The sequence below is a fragment of the Otolemur garnettii genome, unplaced genomic scaffold (assembly GCF_000181295.1).
Source record: "Otolemur garnettii isolate 467f Iridium unplaced genomic scaffold, OtoGar3 scaffold00104, whole genome shotgun sequence".
NCBI lineage: Eukaryota > Metazoa > Chordata > Mammalia > Primates > Galagidae > Otolemur > Otolemur garnettii.
The window spans coordinates 1415303-1432029 of NW_003852499.1; the positions used below are offsets into that span (position 1 = coordinate 1415303).

Below are 16727 nucleotides of genomic sequence, written 5' to 3' on the forward strand. Positions count from 1 at the left end.
TTTTTCTTTATTATTTTTCTATATTTTCTGTTCTTCACTTATTTTTATCAATCTTTACTTTTATCCCCCTTTTCCTTTTCTTTTTCATTACTACTTTTCTATATTTTCTGTTCTTTATTTATTTTTAATTAATCTTTACTTTTATCTCCCTTTTCCTTTTCTTTTTCATTACTACTTTTCTACATTTTCTGTTCTTCACTTATTTTTCTCAATCTTTACTTTTATCCCCCTTTTCCTTTTCTTTTTCTTTACTACTTTTCTATATTTTCTCACTTCACACTGTTCACTCTTCTTTTCCTTTTAATCCTATACCAAAAGAATACTTCAACACCTAAGTGTTCTCCAAACTTCTTTCCAAAAAGGTTTTTTTTTAATTATTTTTTATAACAAGGTAATTTAAAAAGGAAGAAGTGAAAGGAAAATGTTCTTCTCATTGAAGAACATTCTCCAAAATAGATCATATCCTGGGACACAAATCAAACCTCAACAAAATCAAAAGAATTGTAATTAAATCTTGTACCTTCTCAGACCACAAGACATTAAAGGTGGAACTCAACTCCAACAAAAATTTTCATCCTCACACAAAGGCGCAGAAACTAAACAACCTTATTCTGAACAACAATTGGGTCAAGGAAGAGATAAAGGAGGAAATCATTAACTTCCTCAAACATAACAACAATGAAGACACAAGCTACAAAAATCAATGGTACGCTGCAAAAGCCATCCTAAGAAAGAAATTTATTGCATTAAATGCCTACATCCAAAAAACAGAAAGGCAACTTAATGAATCGTCTAAAATAAATGGAAAAAGAAGAGCAATTCAATCCCAAACCTAGCAGAAGAAAAGAAATAACAAAAATTCCATCAGAAAGAAATTAATTTGATAAGAAAAGAATCATTCAGAAAATAAATGAAAAAAAATGTTGTTTTTTTGAAAAGATAAATAAAATCAATAAACCATAGGCCACTTTAACTAGAAACAGAAAATTAAAATCTTTAATAACTTCAGTGAGAAAGAAAATGGGGGAAATAACAACTGATACCATAGAGATACAAGAAATTATTTCTGACTACTACAAAAAAGCTCTATGCCCAGAAACTTACCAATGTGGAGAAAACACACCAATACTTGGAATCACACCATCTCCCTAGACTTAACCAGGAAGAAACTCTTGAACAGACCAATATCAAGTACTGAGATTGAAGAAACAATAAAAGTGTTTCCAACAAAAAAAAAAGCCAGGGGGATTGATGTTTTGTGATTAGTTCACTAATGGTTTCTTTTCAATTATTCATTTCTATTTTGAAAGTCAAGGCCAATTTGTATTCATGTAGAACAGACTATTTCAAATTTACTTTGCTTCCACAGTATTTAATTCACCTGTTATTGCCACAGCCCAGAGAGACATTCTACATAATAACTGGCCTATATTCTTAAAAGCAAAATGTCAAAGTCATGAAATTGAAAGAAAGACTCTGAAAAAGTACCCTATTGATACACATAAATCAATAGTATTGACTGCTACACTAGAAAAAGAATTTTTCCCTGGGTCTACAGTGTTTTATAATGTCAAGATAGCTCAAGTGACATGTTAGTTATATATGCTTCATGAGACCCCAGGCTCAAAACTAGCATAAGTTAAATACAATGCACATGGCAGTGAATGTGGTAAAAGAGACTAAATGGACATTACAGGAGAATACTCACGTTACCTTAAATCTTTTACTTGAGACTATTGGTAAAATCTGATAAAGTTTATGGACTACATAATAGTATTACAACATGGTTAATTACTGGAATTTAGTAACTGTATTCCAGTTATGTAAATTCCTTGAAGTATTTTAGTGGTAAAGAGATATTGTGTCTGCAAGCTACTTTTAATAACAAATTCAGAAATATTTTACATATTCATGGAAAAATGGAGCAGAGAAGCAGAGAAGAAGAAAGGAGGCAAAGTAAGCAAAGGGAAAGGGAAAATAGCAAAATACTGACATCAGGAAATCTGGGAATTCTTACTCTATTCTTGCAACTTTTCTGTAATTCTCAAATCATGTTAAAAAGCAAACTATCCAAAATGAAAAAAAAAAGTCAGAGATAACTCATTCCCAGGAAAACTTCACTGAAAGAAATATTAATAACATCAAATATTAAAATGCCCAGGAGAAAGCCAAGTAAAAGATGTATAAAACCTCTGAAAGAAATTAAAATCTTAGTGAATGGAGGTATACAAAGCCTCTCCAAAAAGTATGTAGCTATTCTTTTCTTTAATTTTCATACTACATGGCTGGATACTTTCCAAACAGCCCTCATATACTACATACATGTACACTTACATGAAAGACTTGGTATTGTCAAAATCAATGACTTCTAAATTTATATGTAGATCAAATCTCATCTCAATCAAAATACCACTATACTTGGTTTAGATAAAAAAAAAAATAACAAGCTGATTATAAAACTTATGTGGAAATATGTAAGTTATTTTAAAATAACTCCCTGCAGTTATACAGACTTACTATGAAGTCATAATAATTAAAGAAGTAAAATGCTGGTGCAAGGATAGACTAACAATAGAGTTTAGAAAAAGACTCACACATTCCTGCACTGTGACTGTGGCAAAGGTGGCACTTCAGTGGACAAAGAGTTTTTTTAGGAAAGAATACTGGGTCAATTGGATATCCATATAAAAATATGAAACTTAACCCCATTTTACCACATACACAGATATAAATCCCACAAGGATTGCAATATTAAATGCAAAAGAAAAATAAAAATAACTTCTATAAGATACTCTTAGATAATATTATTATGATATTGAGGTAGGCAAAATTCTCTTAAAATTAATTTCTTATATCCTATTCATATCTCATATCTGATGTGCTAAGTGCCTAGGAAAAGGTTGATAACTTGTGCTTCATCGAGATTGAGAACTTGGATCATCAAAGAATACCATGCCATTAAGAGTAAAATTAAAATTCAAAATGAATACACCCATATTTACACCAAAAGTCACTGTCACAGTAATTTGCAGCATTATTGTTAGTAATAGTCAAGATTTGAAAGTAAATCTCTCACAACATGTAAATGGATCAATACATGGTCATGAGGTCATTCAATAGAATCCTCTACAGCAATAAAAATGAATGAAGTGCTACTGTAAACAACAACATGGGTGAATTTCAAACATTATGTAGCATTAAAGGAGTCAGACAAAAAAGAGAACATACTGTATGGTTTTATATGCCTTATGAAAAAAATTCATTGGTTATAGAAGTTTGGAAAGTGGTATTCTTTAGAAAGAAGCAAAGGCATTGGGATTGGTGGGGTGTGTAGGTGACTTCTGGGGCTGACTGATGCTCTCCTTGTTGATCTGGGTTAGAGTCCTTGAGTGGGCCATGTATTCATTAATTATAAATTATTCTTTGCAAATTACAATTAATAATCATTTTTTTAAATATTTTTCTTAGCACTCTTGCTCTAAAATGGAAAATGCATGAATGATGAGAAGCAGCATATTTTACTATAGAATGTCTCATTTTTGAGCTCAGTTTATCATATTCTCTGCTCTTGGGGACATTTCCCTTAAGGAGCATCCTGAGAATCAGTCAGCCCCTATTTATCTCTTACCTGAGCAGATCACAGAGGCTGTGTTTCCATGGTTACAGTCTGGAGAACCCAGAGCAGTCACAGGGCAATGCCATAGGAAGGGCTCAGTCCCTGAACAGTGAAATCGGTCTTTCCAGATCCTGGTCTCTTCTTCCACAATGTATGCTCCTTGTGGGGTAGACATGGCAACTCCACAGCCAAGCTGACGACAAAGCACATTGGCATTGGCCATACTCCAGTGGGAGGCACAGAATGGCCTCCAGTCTCCAAAAATATTCATCTCCACTTGTCCTTCACACTGGAAGGTACCATTTTTCATGAGCCGAACTTCTGTATACTCTGGAAGGAGAAGACAAGAATTGAGCAAAACCTCATGTGTTTCTTACCCCAGCAGAGTATACAGAGAGGTTAAGTCCTGCCCTGAGTCTCACCTGAACAGATGATTTGAACAGCCCCACTGTGGAGACAAGTCCCTCCAGCACAGGGAGCTCGTGGGCACAACCAGAGCCTAGACTCCTGGCCCTGGCACTGGAACTCTTCAGTCCAGAGCTGTCCACTAGCTTTTATGAAGGACACATCCTCCAGGACAGATGCAGGCTTGCCACACCCCAACTCTGCACAGATGACCTGGGCAGTGGAGAATATGAAGTTCCCACCAGAAATTGGAGTCCAGCCTCCTCCAGAATTCACCTCCACTCGCCCTGAGCAGGGTCCAACCCCACCAACCAGATGCACAAATCCTAAGAGAGAGAAAAGTAGCATGGTGGGTATCTACGATCCTGGTTTGTCATTATGAAATGACATATTACGGAGAATGATGTGAAAGTTTTTCTTTTCCTGTGGGTAGGTCATGCCTGGGAAGAAGAGTTCATAGTTGATGTCAGAGTGGATCTTCCATGAGTAAGTTTCTAATTAAAAATTCAGGAGGAATATAGTTGAATCCCAAGAATGAATGCATAGATATACATACATATATGTATATTCATTCATGTATATACACACACATATGTATGTATATATTTGCACATATATATCTTTTTGTAAGAATATATTATCCTGTGTATTAAGAGGATATCTATCATCTGTCTATTGCCCTTTATAAGATTTATATTCACTGAAGGTGAACTCAATGAAGGCAAAGATTAAGCTCATCTTTTTCACTATTTCAGTGCCAGAAGCTTTCAGTTCCTGAATAATAATACCAACTAACTTACAATTTACATTTTTTAATGAATGAAAAAATTTTCAATATTTATCAAAATCTCACAACTATATTTACATTTTATAACACCATCCTGAGCTCTCAGATGCATGTTGTTAGGTCTGCTCAGTACTCAGCTTTGCAACAGTAGTCTTCCCATGACCCCAGCCAGGCCAAGGAGGGAGCAGGCAGAGCTCAATCAGAAATGAAAAGGAGGCATTACAACTCATACCACAAAAATACAAAATAACATCTGCAAATACTATGGAAATCTCTGTGCATATAAAGTAGAGGACATACAGGAAATGGAAAAATTCTGGAAAAACACAATCTTCAAAGACTAAGTCTAGAAGAGAAATAGAACTCCTGAACAGACCAGGAACATAGAGAAATATTGAAGTCGAAATAAAAAAAGAAATCTCCCAATTAGAGAAAGACTGGACAAGATGGAATCAAGGATGAATACACCAGATGTACAACTAAGAGCTGGTACCCATACTACAGAAATTATTCTGTAAAATTGAAAAAGAGAGACTCCTCCCTAACTCATTCTGTAAAGCAAGTATCTTCTTGATACCAAAGCCAGGTAGGGAGGGACACAACAAAGAAAACTACAGAACAAAATATATCCCTCACGAACATAGATTCAAAAATCCTCAATAAAATACTAACAAACCAAATTCAACAGCACATAAAAACATAATTCACATGACCAAACAGGCTTCATCTCAGGGATGCAAGGATAGTTCAGCATATATAAATCAATACATGTGATTCATCACATAAGCAGAAGCAAAAACAAAGATCATGTGATTATCTTAATAGATGCAGAAAAAGCATTCAACAAAACCTAGCACTCTTTCATTTGTTTCAGAAACCCTCAACAAATTAAGAATAGAAGGAATATATCCAAAAATCATAAATGTCACATAGGACAAAACCACAGCAATATCACACCGAAAAGGGAAGAGTTCAAAGTATTCCTCTAAGAATGGAAAAAGCAAAGGGGCCCACTGTCACCACTTCTATTCAACACAGTAGCAGAAGTCCTAGCCAGAGTAATTAGGCTAAGAGGAAGAAATAAAGGATATCCAGGCTAGACACGCATAGCACAGTGGTTCCAGCACCAGCCACATGCACCAAGGCTGACTGGTTCAAACTCAGCCCGGGCCAGCTAAACAACAATGACAACTGCAACAACAACAAAAAAATTAGCTGGGCATTGTGGTAGGTACTATAGTCCCAGCTACTTGGGAGGCTGAGGCAAGAGAATCACTTAAACCCAAGAATTTGAGGTTGCTGTGATCTGTGATGCTACGGCACTCTACCAAGGGCAATGTAATGAAACGCTGCCTCAAAAAAAAAAAAAATGAAAAGAAAGAAAGAAAGAAAAGAAAAGAAATCAAATTAGAAAAGAGGACATCAAACTATTGCTTTTCACTAATGATATGATCTTTCACCTCAAAATTGCAAAGACTCAACCAAGAGACTCCTAGAATTTATCAATAAATTCAGCAAAATCTCAGATTACAAAATCAATGGATAGAAGTCAGTAGCATTTCTATATACCATAACAGTCAAGCTTAGTCAGATCAAAGACTCAATAATGGGCTCGGCACCCATAGCTCAGTGAGTAGGGCGCCAGCCACATACACCCAGGCTGGTGGGTTTAAGCCCAGCCTGGGCCTGCTAAACAATGACAACTGCAACCAAAAAACAGCCAGACATTGTGGCAGTCACTTGTAGTCCCAGCTACTCAGTAGGCTAAGACAAGAGAATACTTCAGCCCAAGAGTTTGGGGTTGCTGTGAGCTGTGATGCCACGGGACTCTACCAAAGGTGACATAGTGAGACTCAGTTTCAAAATAAAAATAATAATAAAAAAAAGACTCACTAATGTTAGCAACAGCTACAAAGAAAATAAAATACTTAGGAATATACTTAACCAAGAAAGTAAAGACCTCTACAAGGAGAACTACAAAACACTCATGAAGGAAATCACAGATAATATGAACAAGTAAAAAAATACATCATGTTCACAAATGGACAGAATCAACATTGTTTAATGTACATAGTACCCAAAGTGATTTACAGATTGAACACAAACCCCATCAAAATATCAACGTCATAGTTCACAGATCTACAAAAAATAATTCTATACTTCATTTGAAACCAAAAGAGATCCTGAATAGCCAAAACAGTCTTAAGCAAAATAAAACAAATCTGGAGGCATCACTCTACTAGACTGCAAGGATAGAGTAACCAGAATAGCCTGGTATTAGTACAAAATGGGGACATTAACCAATGGAACAGAACATAGAACCAGACATAGTACAATTTACCTACAACTAACTGATGTTGGACAAAGCAGACAACAACAAATACTGGGGAAAGAAAGGCTTAATACATGGTGCTGAGAAAATTGGATAGCTACATTAGAAGAATTAGAGATGATCCCATCTCTCACCACTTACAAAAATTAATTCAAGATTAATAACAGACTTAAATGTAAAGCATGAAACCATAAAAAGAGCAAAATGTAGGAAAAACTCTTTTAGACATTGGCCTAGGCAAAGAATTTATTAGCAAGACCCTGAAGGCAATTACAGCAACAATCAAAACAAATAAATAAGACTTCATTAAATTAAAAAGCTTCTGCACCAAAGAAAATAACCAAAAAAGTAAACAGACAAACTACAGAATGGGAGAAAATTATCACAAATTCTACATCTAATAAGGGGATAATATTCAGAATCTACAAAGAACTCCAATAAATTGGCAAGAAAAACATCCAAATCCCACTAAAAAGTGGGCAAAAGATATGACAGAAGTTTTTCAAAAGAAGATAGATAAATGTGCAACAAACGTATGAAAAAATGCTCAACATCGCTAATCATCAGAGAAATGCAAATTAAAACCACCTTGCCCCTGTCAGATGCCATTTTTTAAGTCAAAATAATAATAATAATAGATGCTGGCATAGATGCGGAAAGGAACACTTAACACTATTAGTGGGATGCAAATTAGTACAACCTCTAGGGAAAACAGCACAGAGAGTCCTCAAAAAAATAAATGTAGACTTACCATTCTACCCAGCAATCCCACTACCAGGTACTTACTCCAAGGACGTTATAAGACACACTCAAATGATTCCAGCACGATTTGCAATCACAAAAATGTGAAATCAAACTAAGCGTTTGTGGATAAATAAAATATGCTATGTATATGGAGTACTGAGTACCATGGAATACTACTCAGCCAAAAAAAAAAAAAAAAAGAAGAAGAATGAATTAATGCCTTTTGCATCAATTTGGAAGGAAATGGAGACCATTATCCTAAGTGATATCTGTCAGGAATTGAAAAACAAACACCATATGTACTCTCAAATAATTTGGAACTAATTCATGAGTACACATGGACACAGGGAAAAGTAAAAGCCACTGGAAATCTAGCAGAGGCAGAGAGAGGAGAGGGGTAGAAACCTATCTAGCTAGTACAATGATCACTATTTGTGTTAAGGGCACATTACTAGTCCTGACTTAAGCAATGTAAAAGCTGTCCATGTTACAAAAATACTTGTACCCCCTTAATAGTTTAGATTTTTGTTGTTTTTTTTTTAACAGTGAAGTCTTTCTATTTTTTACTGATTAGTAAATTTATTTTTTATTTCTTTATTAAATCATAACTGTGTACATTAATACATTTATGGGGTACAATGTGTGTTTTGATATACAATGTGGAATGCTTACATCAAGTTAAAAGAGGGTAATAAATAAGTAAATACAATAAGTCAAAACTTGAAAATATGAGACATGTCAGGAAGATAATCAGAAGGCAATTTCATACATGGGTTTGGAGCTTTGGGGAGTCTCTGAACTACAGATATAAATTTATTATCTAACAGTAAATCTAGGTAATAAAAAATTCAGCAGGGATTCCCTTTCTCAAAAGAAAAACAAAGTATTCAGTTTCATTTGGTTTTTCATAAAAGTAGCCTCAAAAAGTGGTGAATACTAAAAGCTATTAAACATCAATTAAAAGTAAAAGTAACCCTAAAATCCAGAATTTGTGTCTTGTACTGTAGTGATTTGGCTCATATTTTTGTGTGATAATTTAGGAGACATACAAACAAACTGTTCCTTTGGTCAAAAAAGGAGGAAGGCACCCAGGCCCATACTAAGAAAGATATGGTTCTTTTCTAGTGATCTAAAAGCATTGGGTAATCAGGACTAAAAATGACTTAAGGTACCTGGATATATATTTGACACATGACCATGAAAGGCCTCTTTGTCAGCTACTCTTGCAGTGCTTGAAAGATAGGCAGACTCCCGTTATACAGTTAGCATCAGAGCATTGTGTTGCCCATGATGCTGAGAATACCTCTAGTGGATGTGGTATGTAGCCATGCAGAGACCCACAAATATCAAAGCATCTTCATAGAAGATCAAACTTGCCTTCTGCCCTTCAGTTGCCCATTCACCTTTGAAAGCCAGAAATGGTCGACATGGTCTTCCCATAAAGGTGCAGTAAGGGACAAAAAGAGTGGCCACTAGAGCCCCAAAATAGGTAAAAATCAAGCCCATAATCAGGAAATGATGAAAATGAGGGAAAGAAGTAAGGTTTCAGAGGAGGTATAACTAAACTATCTGCACAGGACTGATATTTAGATGGGAGAAAAGTACTTGAAAGCAATATTGAGATTCTACTTTCACATTTTCTAATTCAAAATAAAAACATCTTTACAGATCTTTATGTGTTCTAGAAACCTTCCTAGGTGCTGGAGAAGTAAACTGCAATTAATCAGTGTTCTTATCTTTGTTGGGCTTTTCTTCTAGTATTAAGAAAGGCAAGTATAAAGTTTTGAGCCTTCTGCAAAGGTTTATGAGAAACCTGGAAACTGGAAACCACAAAGAAAGGGAAACTGCCCCTTAGGAGGGCTATTAATATATATGAATTAATCCCTCTGAGGCAAAATGAAAATTGTAGTCAGATAAATCTGACTTTTATTATATAGATACACTGTGTCCTTAGGCAAGTCATTTAATAAAATGTCATCACCAGGACTACTCCTTCCACTATTCTGACCTCCATACCTTAGACTAGAGTCTTTCTTACAACTCATTCTTCTTTCTTGCGGAAGAAAAGAAGCCATACAAAATTCACCTAAGTGTACACTCTGGGATTCTCCAGACTCCACCTGGACTCTCAACACTATTCAGACAACACCTTAAGTGTCTTTTCACAGCTCCCATTGCCAATTCCAATGCCCCAACTATAATAAGCCTTGTGCACTGTCTTGAAGAATTCCATTTGTCATCTTGGTCTCATTCTTATCAAATAAATTCACTGATGCATTTCCCATATCATAGGAGCCATCAGGTATAAACTCATTAACACCATCAGGTACATGTGTAAATCCTATAATATCTTACTATAAAATGTACAAGTTACTATTTTATTGCACCCATCAATTTTCTATCATGTCTAAGTGATAGAAATTTTGAGTTTATATAGATTTTTTGAATCAAAAATGAAGAGTCTTTTCTAGTAATCATAGAAAAGAGAACCCATGACTCAGCATTTCATCCACACTTCTCTGGTCCTTCCAGTCCAAGAGCTGTGCCTGCTTACCTCTGAATCTGCAAAGGAGACTAGTGATTTGACACAATTCCACAAATTCCTCTCTGACTGGTTTAATGATATCTCACATGCCTATACACCTACTTGCCTCATGCAAAACAATGCTTACAAGCACACTATGATTATAGAAAAACAGAATTCAAACAAGGAAAGTACATTGCTATTCTAATTCTTCCCTCTGACAGGCTCACTGTTACAAAAGTAGTGTGTGTAGTGATTTACAGATGTATAGAAAGTAAATCTAAAAACAAAATTAAGAAGCTTGATTTTGAGATGATTGCTGTCCCTTTCTTCTCCAGTCCTCAAGAGAACTACAGATAATAAATTTATATCTGTGTTCAGAGACTCCCCAAAGCTCCAAACCCATGCTTGAAATTGCCTTCTGATTATCTTCCTGATATGTCTCATAGTTTCATGTTTTTACTTATTGTATTTACTTGTTTATTACCCTCTTTTAATTTGATGTAAGCATTTCACATTGTCCACTGGAGAAAGAAGGAACAGCAATGGAGACTTAGAAGAAGAAAGTAAGCGAAGCACATAATCCACAGCTATGCAGAGTAGTCAGGGACTCTCCACGGACCTCTCAGACCTCTCCAGCCCATTCAGCCTCTGTTCATGCAGAGACCAGACACCTGCTTCCCTGTAACTTTCCATTCTCTCAACCAGGGGATGATATTCTCACCATACCTGAGCAGATTACCCCTGCATCCATACGGTCAGAGCAGTCATGATTCCCCCAGCCCTGTGAAGGACACTTCCAAATGTAGGATTCCTTTCCTGTACACTGCAGCTCATCCAGCCAAATGGGACCTGATCCCGCCCCAAAGGCAGCAGAGCCCAGTGCATCCAGGGCCTCTCCACAGCCCAGATATCTGCACACCACATGGGCATCACTCAGGTCCCAGCTGTTATCGCAGATGGTGCCCCAGGAGTCCTCATGGTAGATCTCCACTCTTCCAGCACAGGGACTGCCCCCATCTACCAGGCGGAGGTATGGGCGCTCTGAGGAGAGACAAAGCCATGTTATACAGGGCATTATACAGGAGAAGGTTCTCTGATCCTGTGGGACCTCTCACCTGAGCAGTTGGCAGCGCTCTCCTCTGAGGTGACAGATCCCGCTGAGTCAGACAGGGAGTCATTGCACCGAGGCAGGAGCTGGGTCTTGTTTCCTATAAAGAGAGTTACAGAGAAGAAAACTGAATTCACCTGAAAATAATCTAGTGTGTAGGCTGGAATGAAAGCTGTCACTAGATCATATCAAAGTTAACCTTCTGGTTTGTTGATTTCTGCACAGGGTCTGAAAAGGACTATAAAAGCAGAATCTCTACTCTGAATTGGCCACAGTGTCTTTCTCGGCGTAAGTTCAAAGGGTAACTGGAACAGCCCAGGTGGTGGATTTATTGCTTATAAACCACACACATACTTCAGTGCAAATAATCTGGAAGTTGAGAGGATTAAAGTAAAGAAAAAAAGCGTCAAGAACCAGGGTGAGCTCATCAGAAATCTCAGGCAGCAGCATGAATGCAAAACCAATCAAAATTGTCCCTTTTAGTGGGAACAGTGTCTCATACCTGTAGTCCCAGTGGGAGGGGATAGATGCAGAAGTACTGCGTAAGTCCAAGAGTTTAGGCTTAACCTGGGCAATATAGTGAGACCTCTATCTCTCTTGATTAAAAAAAAAGAAGAAGAAAGAAAGAAAAAATTATCGAGGCATGGTAGCACATTCCTGTAGTCCTAGCGACTCAGAAGGCTAAGACAGAAGGATGACTTAAGACCAGGAGTTGGTGGTTGGAGTAAGCTATAACACCACTGCACTCCAACTTGGTGACAGAGAACCCACTTCACTTAAAAAAAGAAAATCTGTATGTGACATCATTATTCAGAGCTGAAAAATGAATGAATAGTGAGACATGTCATGGCTTACATCAGAACATTTCACTTAGGATCCTAGCATTCAGACTCTAGATCTAGATACATAATTTCAAAACATGTGTCCCTCTTTTGAGCAGATTGTACAACCTCATGTGGGAGATATTGTGAGATGATACTGACATCACCCAGATAATGCTCAGAATCATAGAATGTTGTTCTCCCACCCTGTCTACCCCATATAATGCCAATTTCTGCTTGAACTTCCTATCAGAAGTTTACTGTTGTTCAAACTTTGAACTTCTTTGTTCTCTAAGAGAAATATATGTATTTCTAATCCAAGAGCAGAAGCAGGTTATATTCCTACCCGAAAATCACTTGAATAGACAATTTGGACAAGCTGTATTACTGTTCTTTTCCTTCTAAACACAAGAAAAAGGATGAGAAGTTAAATAATGTCCATCAACATTGTACTGTATGAAATGGTGAAATAGAAAATCACACCAAGAACTTTTGCTTTGATTTGGAATAGAGGAGGAATTCACAGCAGGTCAATGTTCCTGCTAGGTATGATGTGAAAAACTGGAAAATGTACCCAAAAATTAAAGCATCAGATGTTTTTGGAAGCAACATGAATTAAATATATTAAAATCTCAGCATGAGATGATCACAGATGATCCAATGATTGATACCTTCTTTTTCTCTAAGGGAATTTCCCATTTCAGTGCATAGGCTAATGATTTAGAATCTGGGATTAAGCAAGGCAGAGGACACCTGTTGGAAAAGAGAAGCCAGCACAACTTTGGGAGTTACATAGGACTAGAAGGACAAAATTGGAGACTTGAGGGTCACTATCATATAGTAGATTTTCTCCTTAAATATTTGACCAGTATTAAAGCAGTGAAGGGTAGGAGATCAAAGAACTACACCAAACATCTTGGAAATCAGAGTGAATATTCCCTCATCCCCTTGGCACCGAGTGACTAAAAATGCCCAGAGTCAAGCTCTTAACTGACAGCTCTGAAAGGTCACAGCACAGGAACAGAGGCAAACAAGAACTTGGTATACCAACGCTGCAACCTAGAGTTGTTCTGATTCAGTTCTGGGTTGGATTTAGATATCTGGGCGATCAGCACTGCCTCCCTCATTTGCCTGGCAGAACAAAAGATGAATTGTTGCAGGTGTTAGGAAAAATTTGAATTATCTTATTTTTTCAAATACCATTTCTAACTTTCAATAAACACTGAGGCAGAAGATGGCTAACCAGAGACACCAGTTGCCAGATCATCTCAGAAAAGAGGGAACATTTTTGATGAAAAAGGAAAAACAAACAAGCAATCATAGACCAGATATAATTCTGAAGGAAAAGGGGTAGAACCTATGGTAGATTCCACAGGAAGAAGCTGCAGAGCAGAGGAAGCAGAAAGATATCTACAGAGGTCAACCCCTGAGAGCCTTGGAGTCCAGCAAAAAGAATAAGTGGAGTGGTTTGTTTCTCTTTCCCTCAATATCTCTGGCAATCAGCAGGCTCCTAAGTTGTTGGAGAGCTTTCTACTCTAATGAACCCAAAGCTGCTTCTGCCAGTGAATTGGGAACCTATTGATGATCAAAAAAACAGGCTACCAGCTTTACTTCCAGTCACCACAGATGTGAGCTAAGACTATAGGTGCCTTACTGTTTTTTCACCCACTGTGCACCTTTGTCCTTTCCATGCGGCTTCAGCCCCTCAGTTTTTCTCTGGCTCATTTCCACATAAATATTTCACAACTCTGACCCATACTGTGGGAGGACAGGGGTCTAGTGGATTCTGGGGAATATGTATGACCCCAAAGTCTAGACATCTTGGGAGGGCTGCCTTCAGAAATAAGGACAGAGACAACCAGAGTGCTGCTTTCCTTCATTCAAACTATTTTCCTCCCATTCCCCTCCCCAATCTATGGCTGTTGAGAGAGGCACTTGAGCTAGAGCTTGCAGAAGCTGCTTCTCTGTTGGGGATTTCACAGATAGTGGGGATAAATTCTTTCCTCTTAAAGACTACAGAGGACTAAGCATGCTCAGACTGTGAGTTCCCTGCTCACTGATCCTCCCTGGTACTGCTTTCCCCAACTGCTTCATTGGATTAGGGTACACCCTGAAGCAGAGGGACATCAAACCTGCTTGAGCACTACATAGATAACTTGGGACCAGCATGCTTCTCCCTGGCATGATCAGAAATTGGTATTCAGGACCCAGGGACAGGTTCTCAGGCCATATCCCATACCCTTAAGATTTGTTTGTGTTGCTCAGGGATACAGAAGAGAAATTTAGGAACTAATCTTGGGAGGCAAGGGGACCCACATGAGCAGAACTTACAGGAGAGTGGAGTATGGGTCGCAGCCACAGCACACTCATGGAGCATCCCTCACCACACAGGAAAGCCACACTCTCAGTTCGGGGTAGTTCCCTGCATGCAGCACCACTGCTGAGGAGTTCAGATTATTTGAGCTTCCGTCTGTCAGCAGATATTGGAGGAGAATTGAAAAGCAGGAGAAGAGATAGAAGAGTGGAGCCCACTGCTGACAGCCAAACTGTGGATCTTAGATTGCGTGCAACCGCAATCACAGTTTCTAGATAGATGAAGCTGCATTGGCCTCTCCTTGGCAGCTGTCTCCAGAGCTAAGTTTTCCCCAAAACCAAGTGGGGAAAGGATCGTTCAACACAGGGAAATTGAAAAATGTGATTCACCACATATACAGAAGCAAAAACAAAGACCATATCATCATGTCAATAGACACAGAAAAGGCATATGACAAAATCCTACACACTTTCTTGATAAAAACCTTCAACAAATTGGACATAGAAGAAATATATCTCAAGATTACAAAAGCCATACATGATGAACAGTCCACCAACATCATACTGAATGAGGAAAACTTGAAAGCATACCCACTAAGAACCAGAATAAGAAAAGGAAGCCCATTATTATCACTTCTATTCAATAGAGTACTAGAAGAACTAACCAGAGCAATCAGGCAAGAGAAAGAAATAAAGGGTATCCAAATCAGTAAAAAACAAAAGGTCAGACTATCACTTTTTGCTGATGATATGATCTTATATCTAGAAAGCCAAGAAGACTCCTCCCAGAGACTCCTGTAATTGATAAATAAATTCAGTAAAGCCTCAGGATCAATGTACCTAGATCAGTAGCATTTCCTTTTCTTTTAATTTGGGACAATAATTTATTGAAGTCAAACTCAAGCATTTATTTACCATTAAGAGTCATGCTGGGCTTGGTGCCTGTGGCTCAAGCGGCTAAGGCGCCAGCCACGTACACCTAAGGTGGCGGGTTCGAATCCCCAGCCCGGCCCGCCAAACAACAATGATGGCTGCAACCAAAAAATGGCCAGGCGCTGTGGCGGGCGCCTGTAGTCCCAGCTACTTGGGAGACAGAGGCAGGAGACTTGCTTGAGCCCAGGAGTTGGAGGTTGCTGTGAGCGTGATGCCATGGCACTCTACCCAGGGGGATAGCTTGAGGCTCCGTCTCAAAAAAAAAAAAAAAAAAAGAGTCATGCTGAGAGTGGAATCAAAATTCAATACTATTCACAATAACTACAAAGAAAGTAAAATACTGAGGAAAATACTAAACCAAGTAAGAGAAATTTCTACAAAGAAAACTATAGAACACTGATGAAAGAAATCACACAGACACAAGCAAATGGAGAAATATATTATTTCTCCATGGACCTATAGAATCAACATTGTGAAATGTCCATGCTATACAAAGTAATTTACAAATTGAATGCAATCCCTACTGAAATACCAGTGTCATTTTAGTAGATGTATGGCACTACTGCCTTGATAAAATATGCTAATAAGATGAAGCAATTCTTTTTTTCTTTTTTTTCTTTTTTATTGTTGGGGATTCATTGAGAGTACAAAGATCCAAGTTACACTAATTGCATTTGTCGGACAAAGTCCCTCTTATAAATGTGTTCCTCCCCCAAGAGGTGTGCCAAACACTGTGACCCTGCATCCCCATCCCTCTTTCCCTCCCTCTGGACCCCCAATTCCCCACCCCTTTACCATATACTAGGTCAATTGTCCTCATATCAAAATTAAGTACATTGGATTCTTACTACTCCATTCTTCTGATGGATGAAGCAGTTCTAATCAGTCAGACTTACATGCAGCATGACAGGATTAGGAAGAGGAGGTAGATGGGAGATACATTTTATTATTTATATAATTATGGGCTCTAGGAGGTCATTTTTTAAAGCATGTGTGTTTCAAAAGTAATATAAAGCATTAAACACATAAAAAATATCAGTGTCATATTTCACAAATCTAGAAAAAATATTTCTATTCTTTATTTGGATGCAGAAAAGAACCCAATAGCCAGAGCAATCTTAAGCAAAAAGACCAAATCTGA

The 16727-nt window shown here is 37.6% G+C and overlaps 1 protein-coding gene across 1 annotated transcript in view; it reads right to left on the reverse strand.

The window, feature by feature from the left end:
• The window catches only part of LOC100950848 (antigen WC1.1-like), an 89033-nt gene that overhangs the window by 20209 nt on the left and 52097 nt on the right, over positions 1–16727 (reverse strand). The window contains exons 3-6 of the mRNA XM_012809299.1: positions 11527–11619; positions 11138–11452; positions 4039–4347; positions 3629–3946 (exon numbers count right to left, since the gene is read on the reverse strand). Coding sequence (XP_012664753.1) covers positions 3629–3946; positions 4039–4347; positions 11138–11452; positions 11527–11619 — 1035 coding nt within the window. The remainder of the gene's footprint in view (positions 1–3628; positions 3947–4038; positions 4348–11137; positions 11453–11526; positions 11620–16727) is intronic.